The following is a 21,203-nucleotide window of genomic DNA, read 5'->3' on the forward strand; positions in this document are numbered from 1 at the left end:
CAACAACTACAACTTCAGCTCCTACGACAACCACAACAACAGCACCTACTACAACACCTGTAGTTCCTACAACTGAACCTCCCATGACCACTCCACCTGCTGTACTTACAACAACAATCACAACTACAGCTCCTGCTACAACAATTGTAGCTTCAACTTCCACCACAGCAGCTGCCTCTACGACAACCACTGCAGCCCTAACAACAACAATTGCTGTACCTACGACCACTACAGCTCCAGAACCTATTACGACAACCACTGCAGCTCCTGCTACAACAACTACAATTTCAGATCCTACTACAACAACAGCACCTCCAACAACTGTAGCTCCCACGACAACTGCATCTCCTACAACAGCTTTAGCATCTACAACAACCACTGCAGCCCTAACTACAACAACTGCTGCTCCTACGACCACTACAGCTCCAGAACCTATTACGACAACCACTGCAGCTCCTGCTACAACAACTACAACTTCAGCACCTACGACAACCACAACAACAGCACCTACAACAACTGTAGCTGCCACGACAACTGCAGCTCCTGCAACAGCATTAGCATCTACGACAACCACTGCAGCCCTAACAACAACAACTGCTGCTCCTACGACCACTACAGCTCCAGAACCTATTACGACAACCACTGCAGCTCCTGCTACAACAACTACAACAACTACAACTTCAGCACCTTCGACAACCACAACAACAGCACCTCCAACAACTGTAGCTCCCACGATAACTGCAGCTCCTACAACAGCTTTAGCATCTACAACAACCACTGCAGCCCTAACTACAACAACTGCTGCTCCTACGACCACTGTAACTCCACAACCTACTACGACAACCAGTGCAGCTCCTACTACAACAACTGCCGTTCTAACGACCACAGTGACTGCAGCACCTTCTACAGTAACTACAACTTCAGCACCTACGACAACCACAACAACAGCACATACAACAACTGTAGCTGCCACGACAACTGCAGTTCTTGCAACAGCATTAACATCTACGACAACCACTGCAGCCCTAACAACAACAACTGCTGCTCCTACGACCACTACAGCTCCAGAACCTATTACGACAACCACTGCAGCTCCTGCTACAACAACTACAACAACTACAACTTCAGCTCCTACGACAACCACAACAACAGCACCTACAACAACTGTAGCTGCCATGACAACTGTAGCTCCTATAACAGCTTTAGCATCTACGACAACCACTGCAGCCCTAACAACAACAATTGCTGCTCCTACGACCACTACAGCTCCAGATCCTACTACGACAACCAGTGCAGCTCCTACTACAACAACTGCTGTTCTAACGTCCACAGTGACTGCAGCACCTGCTACAATAACTACAGCTTCAGCTCCTACGACAACCACAACCACAGCACCTCCAACAACTGTAGCGCCCACGATAACTGCAGCTCCTACAACAACTTTAGCATCTACTTCAACCACTGCAGCCCTAACTACAACAACTGCTGCTCCTACGACCACTGTAACTCCACGACCTACTACGACAGCCACGGCAGCTCTTACTACAACAACTACAACTTCAGCTCCTACGACAAGCACAACAACAGCACCTCCAACAACTGTAGCTCCCACGATAACTGCAGCTCCTACAACAGCTTTAGCATCTACGACAACCACTGCAGCCCTAACAACAACAACTGCTGCTCCTACGACATCCACAACAACAGCACCTACTACAACACCTGCAGTTCCTACAACTGTAGCTCCCACGACCACTCCACCTGCTGTACTTACAACAACAATCACAACTACAGCTCCTGCTAAAACAATTGTAGCTTCAACTTCCACCACAGCAGCTGCCTCTAAGACAACCACTGCAGCCCTAACAACAACAATTGCTGCTCCTACGACCACTACAGCTCCAGAACCTATTACGACAACCACTGCAGCTCCTGCTACAACAACTACAACAACTTCAGCTCCTACGACAACCACAACAACAGCACCTACAACAACTGTAGCTCCCACGACAACTGCAGCTCCTACAACAGCTTTAGCATCTACGACAACCACTGCAGCCCTAACTACAACAACTGCTGCTCCTACGACCACTGCAACTCCACAACCTACTACAACAACTACAACTTCAGCTCCTACGACAACCTCAACAACAGCACCTACTACAACACCTGTAGTTCCTACAACTGAACCTCCCATGACCACTCCACCTGCTGTACTTACAACAACAATCACAACTACAGCTCCTGCTACAACATTTGTAGCTTCAACTTCCACCACAGCAGCTGCCTCTACGACAACCACTGCAGCCCTAACAACAACAATTGCTGCACCTACGACCACTACAGCTCCAGAACCTATTACGACAACCACTGCAGCTCCTGCTACAACAACTACAATTTCAGCTCCTACTACAACAACAGCACCTCCAACAACTGTAGCTCCCACGACAACTGCAGCTCCTACAACAGCTTTAGCATCTACGACAACCACTGCAGCCCTAACAACAACAACTGCTGCTCCTACGACCACTACAGCTCCAGAACCTATTACGACAACCACTGCAGCTCCTGCTACAACAACTACAACAACTACAACTTCAGCACCTACGACAACCACAACAACAGCACCTCCAACAACTGTAGCTCCCACGATAACTGCAGCTCCTACAACAGCTTTAGCATCTACAACAACCACTGCAGCCCTAACTACAACAACTGCTGCTCCTTCGACCACTGTAACTCCACAACCTACTACGACAACCAGTGCAGCTCCTACTACAACAACTGCTGTTCTAACGACCACAGTGACTGCAGCACCTTCTACAATAACTACAACTTCAGCACCTACGACAACCACAACAACAGCACCTACAACAACTGTAGCTGCCACGACAACTGCAGCTCCTGCAACAGCATTAGCATCTACGACAACCACTGCAGCCCTAACAACAACAACTGCTGCTCCTACGACCACTACAGCTCCAGAACCTATTACGACAACCACTGCAGCTCCTGCTACAACAACTACAACTTCAGCTCCTACGACAACCACAACAACATCACCTCCAACAACTGTAGCTCCCACGATAACTGCAGCTCCTACAACAGCTTTAGCATCTACAACAACAACTGCAGCCCTAACTACAACAACTGCTGCTCCTACGACCACTGTAACTCCACAACCTACTACGACAACCAGTGCAGCTCCTACTACAACAACTGCTGTTCTAACGACCACAGTGACTGCAGCACCTTCTACAATAACTACAACTTCAGCACCTACGACAACCACAACAACAGCACCTACAACAACTGTAGCTGCCACGACAACTGCAGCTCCTGCAACAGCATTAGCATCTACGACAACCACTGCAGCCCTAACAACAACAACTGCTGCTCCTACGACCACTACAGCTCCAGAACCTATTACGACAACCACTGCAGCTCCTGCTACAACAACTACAACAACTACAACTTCAGCTCCTACGACAACCACAACAACAGCACCTCCAACAACTGCTGTTCCTACGAGCACTGTAACTCCACAACCTACTTCGACAACCAGTGCAGCTCCTACTACAACAACTGCTGTTCTAACGACCACGGTGACTGCAGCACCTTCTACAATAACTACAACTTCAGCTCCTACGACAACCACAACAACAGCACCTACATCAACTGTAGTTCCCATGACAACTGTAGCTCCTATAACAGCTTTAGCATCTACGACAACCACTGCAGCCCTAACAACAACAATTGCTGCTCCTACGACCACTACAGCTCCAGAACCTATTACGACAACCAGTGCAGCTCCTGCTACAACAACTACAACAACTTCAGCTCCTACGACAACCACAACAACGGCACCTCCAATAACTGCTACTCCTACGACCACTGTAACTACACAACCTACTACGACAACCAGTGCAGCTCCTACTACAACAACTGCTGTTCTAACGTCCACAGTGACTGCAGCATCTGCTACAATAACTACAACTTCAGCTCCTACGACAACCACAACCACAGCACCTCCAACAACTGTAGCTCCCACGATAACTGCAGCTCCTACAACAACTTTAGCATCTACTTCAACCACTGCAGCCCTAACTACAACAACTGCTGCTCTTACGACCACTGTAACTCCACGACCTACTACGACAGCCACGGCAGCTCTTACTACAACAACTACAACTTCAGCTCCTACGACAAGCACAACAACAGCACCTCCAACAACTGTAGCTCCCACGATAACTCCAGCTCCTACAACAGCTTTAGCATCTACGACAACCACTGCAGCCATAACAACAACAACTGCTGCTCCTACGACATCCACAACAACAGCACCTACTACAACACCTGCAGTTCCTACAACTGTAGCTCCCACGACCACTCCACCTGCTGTACTTACAACAACAATCACAACTACAGCTCGTGCTACAACAATTGTAGCTTCAACTTCCACAACAGCAGCTGCCTCTAAGACAACCACTGCAGCCCTAACAACAACAATTGCTGCTCCTACGACCACTACAGCTCCAGAACCTATTACGACAACCACTGCAGCTCCTGCTACAACATCTACAACAACTTCAGCTCCTACGACAACCACAACAACAGCACCTACAACAACTGTAGCTCCCACAACAACTGCAGCTCCTACAACAGCTTTAGCATCTACAACAACCACTGCAGCCCTAACTACAACAACTGCTGTTCCTACGACCACTGCAACTCCACAACCTACTACAACAACTACAACTTCAGCTCCTACGACAACCACAACAACAGCACCTACTACAACACCTGTAGTTCCTACAACTGAACCTCCCATGACCACTCCACCTGCTGTACTTACAACAACAATCACAACTACAGCTCCTGCTACAACAATTGTAGCTTCAACTTCCACCACAGCAGCTGCCTCTACGACAACCACTGCAGCCCTAACAACAACAATTGCTGTACCTACGACCACTACAGCTCCAGAACCTATTACGACAACCACTGCAGCTCCTGCTACAACAACTACAATTTCAGCTCCTACTACAACAACAGCACCTCCAACAACTGTAGCTCCCACGACAACTGCATCTCCTACAACAGCTTTAGCATCTACGACAACCACTGCAGCCCTAACAACAACAACTGCTGCTCCTATGACCACTACAGCTCCAGAACCTATTACGACAACCACTGCAGCTCCTGCTACAACAACTACAACTTCAGCACCTACGACAACCACAACAACAGCACCTCCAACAACTGTAGCTCCCACGATAACTGCAGCTCCTACAGCAGCTTTAGCATCAACAACAACCACTGCAGCCCTAACTACAACAACTGCTGCTCCTACGACCACTGTAACTCCACAACCTACTACGACAACCAGTGCAGCTCCTACTACAACAACTGCTGTTCTAACGACCACAGTGACTGCAGCACCTTCTACAATAACTACAACTTCAGCACCTACGACAACCACAACAACAGCACCTACAACAACTGTAGCTGCCACGACAACTGCAGCTCCTGCAACAGCATTAGCATCTACGACAACCACTGCAGCCCTAACAACAACAACTGCTGCTCCTACGACCACTACAGCTCCAGAACCTATTACGACAACCACTGCAGCTCCTGCTACAACAACTACAACAACTACAACTTCAGCACCTACGACAACCACAACAACAGCACCTCCAACAACTGTAGCTCCCACGATAACTGCAGCTCCTACAACAGCTTTAGCATCTACAACAACCACTGCAGCCCTAACTACAACAACTGCTGCTCCTACGACCACTGAAACTCCACAACCTACTACGACAACCAGTGCAGCTCCTACTACAACAACTGCTGTTCTAACGACCACAGTGACTGCAGCACCTTCTACAATAACTACAACTTCAGCACCTACGACAACCACAACAACAGCACCTACAACAACTGTAGCTGCCATGACAACTGCAGCTCCTGCAACAGCATTAGCATCTACGACAACCACTGCAGCCCTAACAACAACAACTGCTGCTCCTACGACCACTACAGCTCCAGAACCTATTACGACAACCACTGCATCTCCTGCTACAACAACTACAACAACTACAACTTCAGCTCCTACGACAACCACAACAACAGCACCTCCAACAACTGCTGCTCCTACGAGCACTGTAACTCCACAACCTACTTCGACAACCAGTGCAGCTCCTACTACAACAACTGCTGTTCTAACGACCACGGTGACTGCAGCACCTTCTACAATAACTACAACTTCAGCTCCTACGACAACCACAACAACAGCACCTACATCAACTGTAGTTCCCATGACAACTGTAGCTCCTATAACAGCTTTAGCATCTACGACAACCACTGCAGCCCTAACAACAACAATTGCTGCTCCTACGACCACTACAGCTCCAGAACCTATTACGACAACCACTGCAGCTCCTGCTACAACAACTACAACAACTTCAGCTCCTACGACAACCACAACAACAGCACCTCCAATAACTGCTACTCCTACGACCACTGTAACTACACAACCTACTACGACAACCAGTGCAGCTCCTACTACAACAACTGCTGTTCTAACGTCCACAGTGACTGCAGCATCTGCTACAATATCTACAACTTCAGCTCCTACGACAACCACAACCACAGCACCTCCAACAACTGTAGCTCCCACGATAACTGTAGCTCCTACAACAACTTTAGCATCTACTTCAACCACTGCAGCCCTAACTACAACAACTGCTGCTCTTACGACCACTGTAACTCCACGACCTACTACGACAGCCACGGCAGCTCTTACTACAACAACTACAACTTCAGCTCCTACGACAAGCACAACAACAGCACCTCCAACAACTGTAGCTCCCACGATAACTCCAGCTCCTACAACAGCTTTAGCATCTACGACAACCACTGCAGCCCTAACAACAACAACTGCTGCTCCTACGACATCCACAACAACAGCACCTACTACAACACCTGCAGTTCCTACAACTGTAGCTCCCACGACCACTCCACCTGCTGTACTTACAACAACAATCACAACTACAGCTCGTGCTACAACAATTGTAGCTTCAACTTCCACCACAGCAGCTGCCTCTAAGACAACCACTGCAGCCCTAACAACAACAATTGCTGCTCCTACGACCACTACAGCTCCAGAACCTATTACGACAACCACTGCAGCTCCTGCTACAACAACTACAACAACTTCAGCTCCTACGACAACCACAACAACAGCACCTACAACAACTGTAGCTCCCACAACAACTGCAGCTCCTACAACAGCTTTAGCATCTATGACAACCACTGCAGCCCTAACTACAACAACTGCTGCTCCTACGACCACTGCAACTCCACAACCTACTACAACAACTACAACTTCAGCTCCTACGACAACCACAACAACAGCACCTACTACAACACCTGTAGTTCCTACAACTGAACCTCCCATGACCACTCCACCTGCTGTACTTACAACAACAATCACAACTACAGCTCCTGCTACAACAATTGTAGCTTCAACTTCCACCACAGCAGCTGCCTCTACGACAACCACTGCAGCCCTAACAACAACAATTGCTGTACCTACGACCACTACAGCTCCAGAACCTATTACGACAACCACTGCAGCTCCTGCTACAACAACTACAATTTCAGCTCCTACTACAACAACAGCACCTCCAACAACTGTAGCTCCCACGACAACTGCATCTCCTACAACAGCTTTAGCATCTACGACAACCACTGCAGCCCTAACAACAACAACTGCTGCTCCTATGACCACTACAGCTCCAGAACCTATTACGACAACCACTGCAGCTCCTGCTACAACAACTACAACTTCAGCACCTACGACAACCACAACAACAGCACCTCCAACAACTGTAGCTCCCACGATAACTGCAGCTCCTACAACAGCTTTAGCATCTACAACAACCACTGCAGCCCTAACTACAACAACTGCTTCTCCTACGACCACTGTAACTCCACAACCTACTACGACAACCAGTGCAGCTCCTACTACAACAACTGCTGTTCTAACGACCACAGTGACTGCAGCACCTTCTACAATAACTACAACTTCAGCACCTACGACAACCACAACAACAGCACCTACAACAACTGTAGCTGCCACGACAACTGCAGCTCCTGCAACAGCTTTAGCATCTACGACAACCACTGCAGCCCTAACAACAACAACTGCTGCTCCTACGACCACTACAGCTCCAGAACCTATTACGACAACCACTGCAGCTCCTGCTACAACAACTACAACAACTACAACTTCAGCACCTACGACAACAACAACAACAGCACCTTCAACAACTGTAGCTCCCACGATAACTGCAGCTCCTACAACAGCTTTAGCATCTACAACAACCACTGCAGCCCTAACTACAACAACTGCTGCTCCTACGACCACTGAAACTCCACAACCTACTACGACAACCAGTGCAGCTCCTACTACAACAACTGCTGTTCTAACGACCACAGTGACTGCAGCACCTTCTACAATAACTACAACTTCAGCACCTACGACAACCACAACAACAGCACCTCCAACAACTGTAGCTCCCACAACAACTGCAGCTCCTACAACAGCTTTAGCATCTACAACAATAACTGCAGCAGCTCCTGCTACAACAACTACAACAACTACAACTTCAGCTCCTACGACAACCACAACAACAGCACCTCCAACAACTGCTGCTCCTACGAGCACTGTAACTCCACAACCTACTTCGACAACCAGTGCAGCTCCTACTACAACAACTGCTGTTCTAACGACCACGGTGACTGCAGCACCTTCTACAATAACTACAACTTCAGCTCCTACGACAACCACAACAACAGCACCTACATCAACTGTAGTTCCCATGACAACTGTAGCTCCTATAACAATTTTAGCATCTACGACAACCACTGCAGACCTAACAACAACAACTGCTGCTCCTACGAACACTACAGCTCCAGAACCTATTACGACAACCACTGCAGCTCCTGCTACAACAACTACAACTTCAGCTCCTACGACAACCACAACAACAGCACCTCCAACAACTGTAGCTCCCACAACAACTGCGGCTCCTACAACAGCTTTAGCATCTACAACAACTGCAGCCCTAACAACAACAATTTCTACTCCTACGACCACTACAGCTCCAGAACCTATTACGACAACCACTGCAGCTCCTGCTACAACAACTACAACAACTTCAGCTCCTACGACAACCACAACAACAGCACCTACAACAACTGTAGCTCCCACAACAACTGCAGCTCCTACAACAGCTTTAGCATCTATGACAACCACTGCAGCCCTAACTACAACAACTGCTGCTCCTACGACCACTGCAACTCCACAACCTACTACAACAACTACAACTTCAGCTCCTACGACAACCACAACAACAGCACCTACTACAACACCTGTAGTTCCTACAACTGAACCTCCCATGACCACTCCACCTGCTGTACTTACAACAACAATCACAACTACAGCTCCTGCTACAACAATTGTAGCTTCAACTTCCACCACAGCAGCTGCCTCTACGACAACCACTGCAGCCCTAACAACAACAATTGCTGTACCTACGACCACTACAGCTCCAGAACCTATTACGACAACCACTGCAGCTCCTGCTACAACAACTACAATTTCAGCTCCTACTACAACAACAGCACCTCCAACAACTGTAGCTCCCACGACAACTGCATCTCCTACAACAGCTTTAGCATCTACGACAACCACTGCAGCCCTAACAACAACAACTGCTGCTCCTATGACCACTACAGCTCCAGAACCTATTACGACAACCACTGCAGCTCCTGCTACAACAACTACAACTTCAGCACCTACGACAACCACAACAACAGCACCTCCAACAACTGTAGCTCCCACGATAACTGCAGCTCCTACAACAGCTTTAGCATCTACAACAACCACTGCAGCCCTAACTACAACAACTGCTTCTCCTACGACCACTGTAACTCCACAACCTACTACGACAACCAGTGCAGCTCCTACTACAACAACTGCTGTTCTAACGACCACAGTGACTGCAGCACCTTCTACAATAACTACAACTTCAGCACCTACGACAACCACAACAACAGCACCTACAACAACTGTAGCTGCCACGACAACTGCAGCTCCTGCAACAGCTTTAGCATCTACGACAACCACTGCAGCCCTAACAACAACAACTGCTGCTCCTACGACCACTACAGCTCCAGAACCTATTACGACAACCACTGCAGCTCCTGCTACAACAACTACAACAACTACAACTTCAGCACCTACGACAACAACAACAACAGCACCTTCAACAACTGTAGCTCCCACGATAACTGCAGCTCCTACAACAGCTTTAGCATCTACAACAACCACTGCAGCCCTAACTACAACAACTGCTGCTCTTACGACCACTGAAACTCCACAACCTACTACGACAACCAGTGCAGCTCCTACTACAACAACTGCTGTTCTAACGACCACAGTGACTGCAGCACCTTCTACAATAACTACAACTTCAGCACCTACGACAACCACAACAACAGCACCTACAACAACTGTAGCTGCCATGACAACTGCAGCTCCTGCAACAGCATTAGCATCTACGACAACCACTGCAGCCCTAACAACAACAACTGTTGCTCCTACGACCACTACAGCTCCAGAACCTATTACGACAACCACTGCAGCTCCTGCTACAACAACTACAACAACTACAACTTCAGCTCCTACGACAACCACAACAACAGCACCTCCAACAACTGCTGCTCCTACGAGCACTGTAACTCCACAACCTACTTCGACAACCAGTGCAGCTCCTACTACAACAACTGCTGTTCTAACGACCACGGTGACTGCAGCACCTTCTACAATAACTACAACTTCAGCTCCTACGACAACCACAACAACAGCACCTACATCAACTGTAGTTCCCATGACAACTGTAGCTCCAATAACAGCTTTAGCATCTACGACAACCACTGCAGACCTAACAACAACAACTGCTGCTCCTACGACCACTACAGCTCCAGAACCTATTACGACAACCACTGCAGCTCCTGCTACAACAACTAAAACTTCAGCTCCTACGACAACCACAACCACAACAACAGCACCTCCAACAACTGTAGCTCCCACAACAACTGCAGCTCCTACAACAGCTTTAGCATCTACAACAATAACTGCAGCAGCTCCTGCTACAACAACTACAACAACTACAACTTCAGCTCCTACGACAACCACAACAACAGCACCTCCAACAACTGCTGCTCCTACGAGCACTGTAACTCCACAACCTACTTCGACAACCAGTGCAGCTCCTACTACAACAACTGCTGTTCTAACGACCACGGTGACTGCAGCACCTTCTACAATAACTACAACTTCAGCTCCTACGACAACCACAACAACAGCACCTACATCAACTGTAGTTCCCATGACAACTGTAGCTCCTATAACAATTTTAGCATCTACGACAACCACTGCAGACCTAACAACAACAACTGCTGCTCCTACGAACACTACAGCTCCAGAACCTATTACGACAACCACTGCAGCTCCTGCTACAACAACTACAACTTCAGCTCCTACGACAACCACAACAACAGCACCTCCAACAACTGTAGCTCCCACAACAACTGCGGCTCCTACAACAGCTTTAGCATCTACAACAACTGCAGCCCTAACAACAACAATTTCTACTCCTACGACCACTACAGCTCCAGAACCTATTACGACAACCACTGAAGCTCCTGCTACAACAACTACAACTTCAGCTCCTACGACAACCACAACAACAGCACCTCCAACAACTGTAGCTCCCACGATAACTGCAGCTCCTACAACAGCTTTAGCATCTACAACAACCACTGCAGCCCTAACTACAAAAACTGCTGTTCCTACGACCACTGTAACTCCACAACCTACTATGACAACCAGTGCAGCTCCTACTACAACAACTGCTGTTCTAACGACCACAGTGACTGCAGCACCTTCTACAATAACTACAACTTCAGCACCTACGACAACCACAACAACAGCACCTACAACAACTGTAGCTGCCACGACAACTGCAGCTCCTGCAACAGCATTAGCATCTACGACAACCACTGCAGCCCTAACAACAACAACTGCTGCTCCTACGACCACTACAGCTCCAGAACCTATTACGACAACCACTGCAGCTCCTGCTACAACAACTACAACAACTACAACTTCAGCACCTACGACAACCACAACAACAGCACCTCCAACAACTGTAGCTCCTACGATAACTGCAGCTCCTACAACAGCTTTAGCATCTACAACAACCACTGCAGCCCTAACTACAACAACTGCTGCTCCTACGACCACTGTAACTCCACAACCTACTACGACAACCAGTGCAGCTCCTACTACAACAACTGCTGTTCTAACGACCACAGTGACTGCAGCACCTTCTACAATAACTGCAACTTCAGCACCTACGACAACCACAACAACAGCACCTACAACAACTGTAGCTGCCACGACAACTGCAGCTCCTGCAACAGCATTAGCATCTACGACAACCACTGCAGCCCTAACAACAACAACTGCTGCTCCTACGACCACTACAGCTCCAGAACCTATTACGACAACCACTGCAGCTCCTGCTACAACAACTACAACAACTACAACTTCAGCACCTACGACAACCACAACAACAGCACCTCCAACAACTGTAGCTCCCACGATAACTGCAGCTCCTACAACAGCTTTAGCATCTACAACAACCACTGCAGCCCTAACTACAACAACTGCTGCTCCTACGACCACTGTAACTCCACAACCTACTACGACAACCAGTGCAGCTCCTACTACAACAACTGCTGTTCTAACGACCACAGTGACTGCAGCACCTTCTACAATAACTACAACTTCAGCACCTACGACAACCACAACAACAGCACCTACAACAACTGTAGCTGCCACGACAACTGCAGCTCCTGCAACAGCATTAGCATCTACGACAACCACTGTAGCCCTAACAACAACAACTGCTGCTCCTACGACCACTACAGCTCCAGAAACTATTACGACAACCACTGCAGCTCCTGCTACAACAACTACAACAACTACAACTTCAGCTCCTACGACAACCACAACAACAGCACCTCCAACAACTGTAGCTCCCACGATAACTGCAGCTCCTACAACAGCTTTAGCATCTACAACAACCACTGCAGCCCTAACTACAACAACTGCTGCTCCTACGACCACTGAAACTCCACAACCTACTACGACAACCAGTGCAGCTCCTACTACAACAACTGCTGTTCTAACGACCACAGTGACTGCAGCACCTTCTACAATAACTACAACTTCAGCACCTACGACAACCACAACAACAGCACCTACAACAACTGTAGCTGCCATGACAACTGCAGCTCCTGCAACAGCATTAGCATCTACGACAACCACTGCAGCCCTAACAACAACAACTGCTGCTCCTACGACCACTACAGCTCCAGAACCTATTACGACAACCACTGCAGCTCCTGCTACAACAACTACAACAACTACAACTTCAGCTCCTACGACAACCACAACAACATCACCTCCAACAACTGCTGCTCCTACGACCACTGTAACTCCACAACCTACTTCGACAACCAGTGCAGCTCCTACTACAACAACTGCTGTTCTAACGACCACGGTGACTGCAGCACCTTCTACAATAACTACAACTTCAGCTCCTACGACAACCACAACAACAGCACCTACATCAACTGTAGTTCCCATGACAACTGTAGCTCCAATAACAGCTTTAGCATCTACGACAACCACTGCAGCCCTAACAACAACAACTGCTGCTCCTACGACCACTACAGCTCCAGAACCTATTACGACAACCACTGCAGCTCCTGCTACAACAACTAAAACTTCAGCTCCTACGACAACCACAACCACAACAACAGCACCTCCAACAACTGTAGCTCCCACAACAACTGCAGCTCCTACAACAGCTTTAGCATCTACAACAACAACTGCAGCAGCTCCTGCTACAACAACTACAACAACTACAACTTCAGCTCCTACGACAACCACAACAACAGCACCTCCAACAACTGCTGCTCCTACGAGCACTGTAACTCCACAACCTACTTCGACAACCAGTGCAGCTCCTACTACAACAACTGCTGTTCTAACGACCACGATGACTGCAGCACCTTCTACAATAACTACAACTTCAGCTCCTACGACAACCACAACAACAGCACCTACATCAACTGTAGTTCCCATGACAACTGTAGCTCCTATAACAGCTTTAGCATCTATGACAACCACTGCAGACCTAACAACAACAACTGCTGCTCCTACGACCACTACAGCTCCAGAACCTATTACGACAACCACTGCAGCTCCTGCTACAACAACTACAACTTCAGCTCCTACGACAACCACAACAACAGCACCTCCAACAACTGTAGCTCCCACAACAACTGCGGCTCCTACAACAGCTTTAGCATCTACAACAACTGCAGCCCTAACAACAACAATTTCTACTCCTACGACCACTACAGCTCCAGAACCTATTACGACAACCACTGAAGCTCCTGCTACAACAACTACAACTTCAGCTCCTACGACAACCACAACAACAGCACCTCCAACAACTGTAGCTCCCACGATAACTGCAGCTCCTACAACAGCTTTAGCATCTACAAAAACCACTGCAGTCCTAACTACAACAACTGCTGCTGCTACGACCACTGTAACTCCACAACCTACTACGACAACCAGTGCAGCTCCTACTACAACAACTGCTGTTCTAACGACCACAGTGACTGCAGCACCTTCTACAATAACTACAACTTCAGCACCTACGACAACCACAACAACAGCACCTACAACAGCTGTAGCTGCCATGACAACTGCAGCTCCTGCAACAGCATTAGCATCTACGACAACCACTGCAGCCCTAACAACAACAACTGTTGCTCCCACGACCACTACAGCTCCAGAACCTATTACGACAACCACTGCAGCTCCTGCTACAACAACTACAACAACTACAACTTCAGCTCCTACGACAACCACAACAACAGCACCTCCAACAACTGCTGCTCCTACGAGCACTGTAACTCCACAACCTACTTCGACAACCAGTGCAGCTCCTACTACAACAACTGCTGTTCTAACGACCACGGTGACTGCAGCACCTTCTACAATAACTACAACTTCAGCTCCTACGACAACCACAACAACAGCACCTACATCAACTGTAGTTCCCATGACAACTGTAGCTCCAATAACAGCTTTAGCATCTACGACAACCACTGCAGACCTAACAACAACAACTGCTGCTCCTACGACCACTACAGCTCCAGAACCTATTACGACAACCACTGCAGCTCCTGCTACAACAACTAAAACTTCAGCTCCTACGACAACCACAACCACAACAACAGCACCTCCAACAACTGTAGCTCCCACAACAACTGCAGCTCCTACAACAGCTTTAGCATCTACAACAACAACTGCAGCAGCTCCTGCTACAACAACTACAACAACTACAACTTCAGCTCCTACGACAACCACAACAACAGCACCTCCAACAACTGCTGCTCCTACGAGCACTGTAACTCCACAACCTACTTCGACAACCAGTGCAGCTCCTACTACAACAACTGCTGTTCTAACGACCACGGTGACTGCAGCACCTTCTACAATAACTACAACTTCAGCTCCTACGACAACCACAACAACAGCACCTACATCAACTGTAGTTCCCATGACAACTGTAGCTCCTATAACAATTTTAGCATCTACGACAACCACTGCAGACCTAACAACAACAACTGCTGCTCCTACGACCACTACAGCTCCAGAACCTATTACGACAACCACTGCAGCTCCTGCTACAACAACTACAACTTCAGCTCCTACGACAACCACAACAACAGCACCTCCAACAACTGTAGCTCCCACAACAACTGCGGCTCCTACAACAGCTTTAGCATCTACAACAACTGCAGCCCTAACAACAACAATTTCTACTCCTACGACCACTACAGCTCCAGAACCTATTACGACAACCACTGAAGCTCCTGCTACAACAACTACAACTTCAGCTCCTACGACAACCACAACAACAGCACCTCCAACAACTCTAGCTCCCACGATAACTGCAGCTCCTACAACAGCTTTAGCATCTACAACAACCACTGCAGCCCTAACTACAAAAACTGCTGTTCCTACGACCACTGTAACTCCACAACCTACTATGACAACCAGTGCAGCTCCTACTACAACAACTGCTGTTCTAACGACCACAGTGACTGCAGCACCTTCTACAATAACTACAACTTCAGCACCTACGACAACCACAACAACAGCACCTACAACAACTGTAGCTGCCACGACAACTGCAGCTCCTGCAACAGCATTAGCATCTACGACAACCACTGCAGCCCTAACAACAACAACTGCTGCTCCTACGACCACTACAGCTCCAGAACCTATTACGACAACCACTGCAGCTCCTGCTACAACAACTACAACAACTACAACTTCAGCACCTACGACAACCACAACAACAGCACCTCCAACAACTGTAGCTCCCACGATAACTGCAGCTCCTACAACAGCTTTAGCATCTACAACAACCACTGCAGCCCTAACTACAACAACTGCTGCTCCTACGACCACTGTAACTCCACAACCTACTACGACAACCAGTGCAGCTCCTACTACAACAACTGCTGTTCTAACGACCACAGTGACTGCAGCACCTTCTACAATAACTACAACTTCAGCACCTACGACAACCACAACAACAGCACCTACAACAACTGTAGCTGCCACGACAACTGCAGCTCCTGCAACAGCATTAGCATCTACGACAACCACTGCAGCCCTAACAACAACAACTGCTGCTCCTACGACCACTACAGCTCCAGAACCTATTACGACAACCACTGCAGCTCCTGCTACAACAACTACAACAACTACAACTTCAGCACCTACGACAACCACAACAACAGCACCTCCAACAACTGTAGCTCCCACGATAACTGCAGCTCCTACAACAGCTTTAGCATCTACAACAACCACTGCAGCCCTAACTACAACAACTGCTGCTCCTACGACCACTGTAACTCCACAACCTACTACGACAACCAGTGCAGCTCCTACTACAACAACTGCTGTTCTAACGACCACAGTGACTGCAGCACCTTCTACAATAACTACAACTTCAGCACCTACGACAACCACAACAACAGCACCTACAACAACTGTAGCTGCCACGACAACTGCAGCTCCTGCAACAGCATTAGCATCTACGACAACCACTGTAGCCCTAACAACAACAACTGCTGCTCCTACGACCACTACAGCTCCAGAAACTATTACGACAACCACTGCAGCTCCTGCTACAACAACTACAACAACTACAACTTCAGCTCCTACGACAACCACAACAACAGCACCTCCAACAACTGTAGCTCCCACGATAACTGCAGCTCCTACAACAGCTTTAGCATCTACAACAACCACTGCAGCCCTAACTACAACAACTGCTGCTCCTACGACCACTGAAACTCCACAACCTACTACGACAACCAGTGCAGCTCCTACTACAACAACTGCTGTTCTAACGACCACAGTGACTGCAGCACCTTCTACAATAACTACAACTTCAGCACCTACGACAACCACAACAACAGCACCTACAACAACTGTAGCTGCCATGACAACTGCAGCTCCTGCAACAGCATTAGCATCTACGACAACCACTGCAGCCCTAACAACAACAACTGCTGCTCCTACGACCACTACAGCTCCAGAACCTATTACGACAACCACTGCAGCTCCTGCTACAACAACTACAACAACTACAACTTCAGCTCCTACGACAACCACAACAACATCACCTCCAACAACTGCTGCTCCTACGAGCACTGTAACTCCACAACCTACTTCGACAACCAGTGCAGACCTAACAACAACAACTGCTGCTCCTACGACCACTACAGCTCCAGAACCTATTACGACAACCACTGCAGCTCCTGCTACAACAACTAAAACTTCAGCTCCTACGACAACCACAACCACAACAACAGCACCTCCAACAACTGTAGCTCCCACAACAACTGCAGCTCCTACAACAGCTTTAGCATCTACAACAACAACTGCAGCAGCTCCTGCTACAACAACTACAACAACTACAACTTCAGCTCCTACGACAACCACAACAACAGCACCTCCAACAACTGCTGCTCCTACGAGCACTGTAACTCCACAACCTACTTCGACAACCAGTGCAGCTCCTACTACAACAACTGCTGTTCTAACGACCACGGTGACTGCAGCACCTTCTACAATAACTACAACTTCAGCTCCTACGACAACCACAACAACAGCACCTACATCAACTGTAGTTCCCATGACAACTGTAGCTCCTATAACAATTTTAGCATCTACGACAACCACTGCAGACCTAACAACAACAACTGCTGCTCCTACGACCACTACAGCTCCAGAACCTATTACGACAACCACTGCAGCTCCTGCTACAACAACTACAACTTCAGCTCCTACGACAACCACAACAACAGCACCTCCAACAACTGTAGCTCCCACAACAACTGCGGCTCCTACAACAGCTTTAGCATCTACAACAACTGCAGCCCTAACAACAACAACTGCTGCTCCTACGACCACTGTAACTCCACAACCTACTACGACAACCAGTGCAGCTCCTACTACAACAACTGCTGTTCTAACGACCACAGTGACTGCAGCACCTTCTACAATAACTACAACTTCAGCACCTACGACAACCACAACAACAGCACCTCCAACAACTGTAGCTCCCACGATAACTGCAGCTCCTACAACAGCTTTAGCATCTACGACAACCACTGCAGCCCTAGCAACAACAACTGCTGCTCCTACGACAACCACAACAGCAGCACATACTACAACACCTGCAGTTCCTACAACTGTAGCTCCCACAACCACTCCACCTGCTGTACTTACTACAACAATCACAACTACAGCTCCTGATACAACAACTGTAACTTCTATGTCAACCACAGCAGCTGCCTCTACGACAACCACTGCAGCTCCAACTACAACAACTACAACTTCAGCTCCTACGACAACCACAACAACAGCACCTCCAACAACTGTAGCTCCCACGATAACTGCAGCTCCTACAACAGCTTTAGCATCTACAAAAACCACTGCAGTCCTAACTACAACAACTGCTGCTGCTACGACCACTGTAACTCCACAACCTACTACGACAACCAGTGCAGCTCCTACTACAACAACTGCTGTTCTAACGACCACAGTGACTGCAGCACCTTCTACAATAACTACAACTTCAGCACCTACGACAACCACAACAACAGCACCTCCAACAACTGTAGCTCCCACGATAACTGCAGCTCCTACAACAGCTTTAGCATCTACGACAACCACTGCAGCCCTAGCAACAACAACTGCTGCTCCTACGACAACCACAACAGCAGCACATACTACAACACCTGCAGTTCCTACAACTGTAGCTCCCACAACCACTCCACCTGCTGTACTTACTACAACAATCACAACTACAGCTCCTGATACAACAACTGTAACTTCTATGTCAACCACAGCAGCTGCCTCTACGACAACCACTGCAGCTCCAACTACAACAACTACAACTTCAGCTCCTACGACAACCACAACAACAGCACCTCCAACAACTGTAGCTCCCACGATAACTGCAGCTCCTACAACAGCTTTAGCATCTACAAAAACCACTGCAGTCCTAACTACAACAACTGCTGCTGCTACGACCACTGTAACTCCACAACCTACTACGACAACCAGTGCAGCTCCTACTACAACAACTGCTGTTCTAACGACCACAGTGACTGCAGCACCTTCTACAATAACTACAACTTCAGCACCTACGACAACCACAACAACAGCACCTACAACAACTGTAGCTGCCACGACAACTGCAGCTCCTGCAACAGCATTAGCATCTACGACAACCACTGCAGCCCTAACAACAACAACTGCTGCTCCTACGACCACTACAGCTCCAGAACCTATTACGACAACCACTGCAGCTCCTGCTACAACAACTACAACAACTACAACTTCAGCACCTACGACAACCACAACAACAGCACCTCCAACAACTGTAGCTCCCACGATAACTGCAGCTCCTACAACAGCTTTAGCATCTACAACAACCACTGCAGCCCTAACTACAACAACTGCTGCTCCTACGACCACTGTAACTCCACAACCTACTACGACAACCAGTGCAGCTCCTACTACACCAACTGCTGTTCTAACGACCACAGTGACTGCAGCACCTTCTACAATAACTACAACTTCAGCACCTACGACAACCACAACAACAGCACCTACAACAACTGTAGCTGCCACGACAACTGCAGCTCCTGCAACAGCATTAGCATCTACGACAACCAATGTAGCCCTAACAACAACAACTGCTGCTCCTACGACCACTACAGCTCCAGAAACTATTACGACAACCACTGCAGCTCCTGCTACAACAACTACAACAACTACAACTTCAGCACCTACGACAACCACAACAACAGCACCTCCAACAACTGTAGCTCCCACGATAACTGCAGCTCCTACAACAGCTTTAGCATCTACAACAACCACTGCAGCCCTAACTACAACAACTGCTGCTCCTTCGACCACTGTAACTCCACAACCTACTACGACAACCAGTGCAGCTCCTACTACAACAACTGCTGTTCTAACGACCACAGTGACTGCAGCACCTTCTACAATAACTACAACTTCAGCACCTACGACAACCACAACAACAGCACCTACAACAACTGTAGCTGCCATGACAACTGCAGCTCCTGCAACAGCATTAGCATCTACGACAACCACTGCAGCCCTAACAACAACAACTGCTGCTCCTACGACCACTACAGCTCCAGAACCTATTACGACAACCACTGCAGCTCCTGCTACAACAACTACAACAACTTCAGCTCCTACGACAACCACAACAACAGCACCTCCAATAACTGCTACTCCTACGACCACTGTAACTACACAACCTACTACGACAACCAGTGCAGCTCCTACTACAACAACTGCTGTTCTAACGTCCACAGTGACTGCAGCATCTGCTACAATAACTACAACTTCAGCT

General features: G+C 48.2%; 1 protein-coding gene across 1 annotated transcript in view; it reads left to right on the plus strand.

Annotated features, from left to right (window-relative positions):
• LOC149970257 (uncharacterized) overlaps positions 1-21,203 on the plus strand; it is a 122,493-nt gene that overhangs the window by 61,775 nt on the left and 39,515 nt on the right. The window contains exon 3 of the mRNA XM_090228345.1: positions 6,796-8,738. Within this exon, the coding sequence (XP_090084471.1) occupies positions 6,796-8,738 (1,943 nt within the window). The remainder of the gene's footprint in view (positions 1-6,795; positions 8,739-21,203) is intronic.

This window comes from Oncorhynchus mykiss, chromosome 30, assembly GCF_057628025.1.
Source record: "Oncorhynchus mykiss isolate SJ-2025 chromosome 30, ASM5762802v1, whole genome shotgun sequence".
NCBI lineage: Eukaryota > Metazoa > Chordata > Actinopteri > Salmoniformes > Salmonidae > Oncorhynchus > Oncorhynchus mykiss.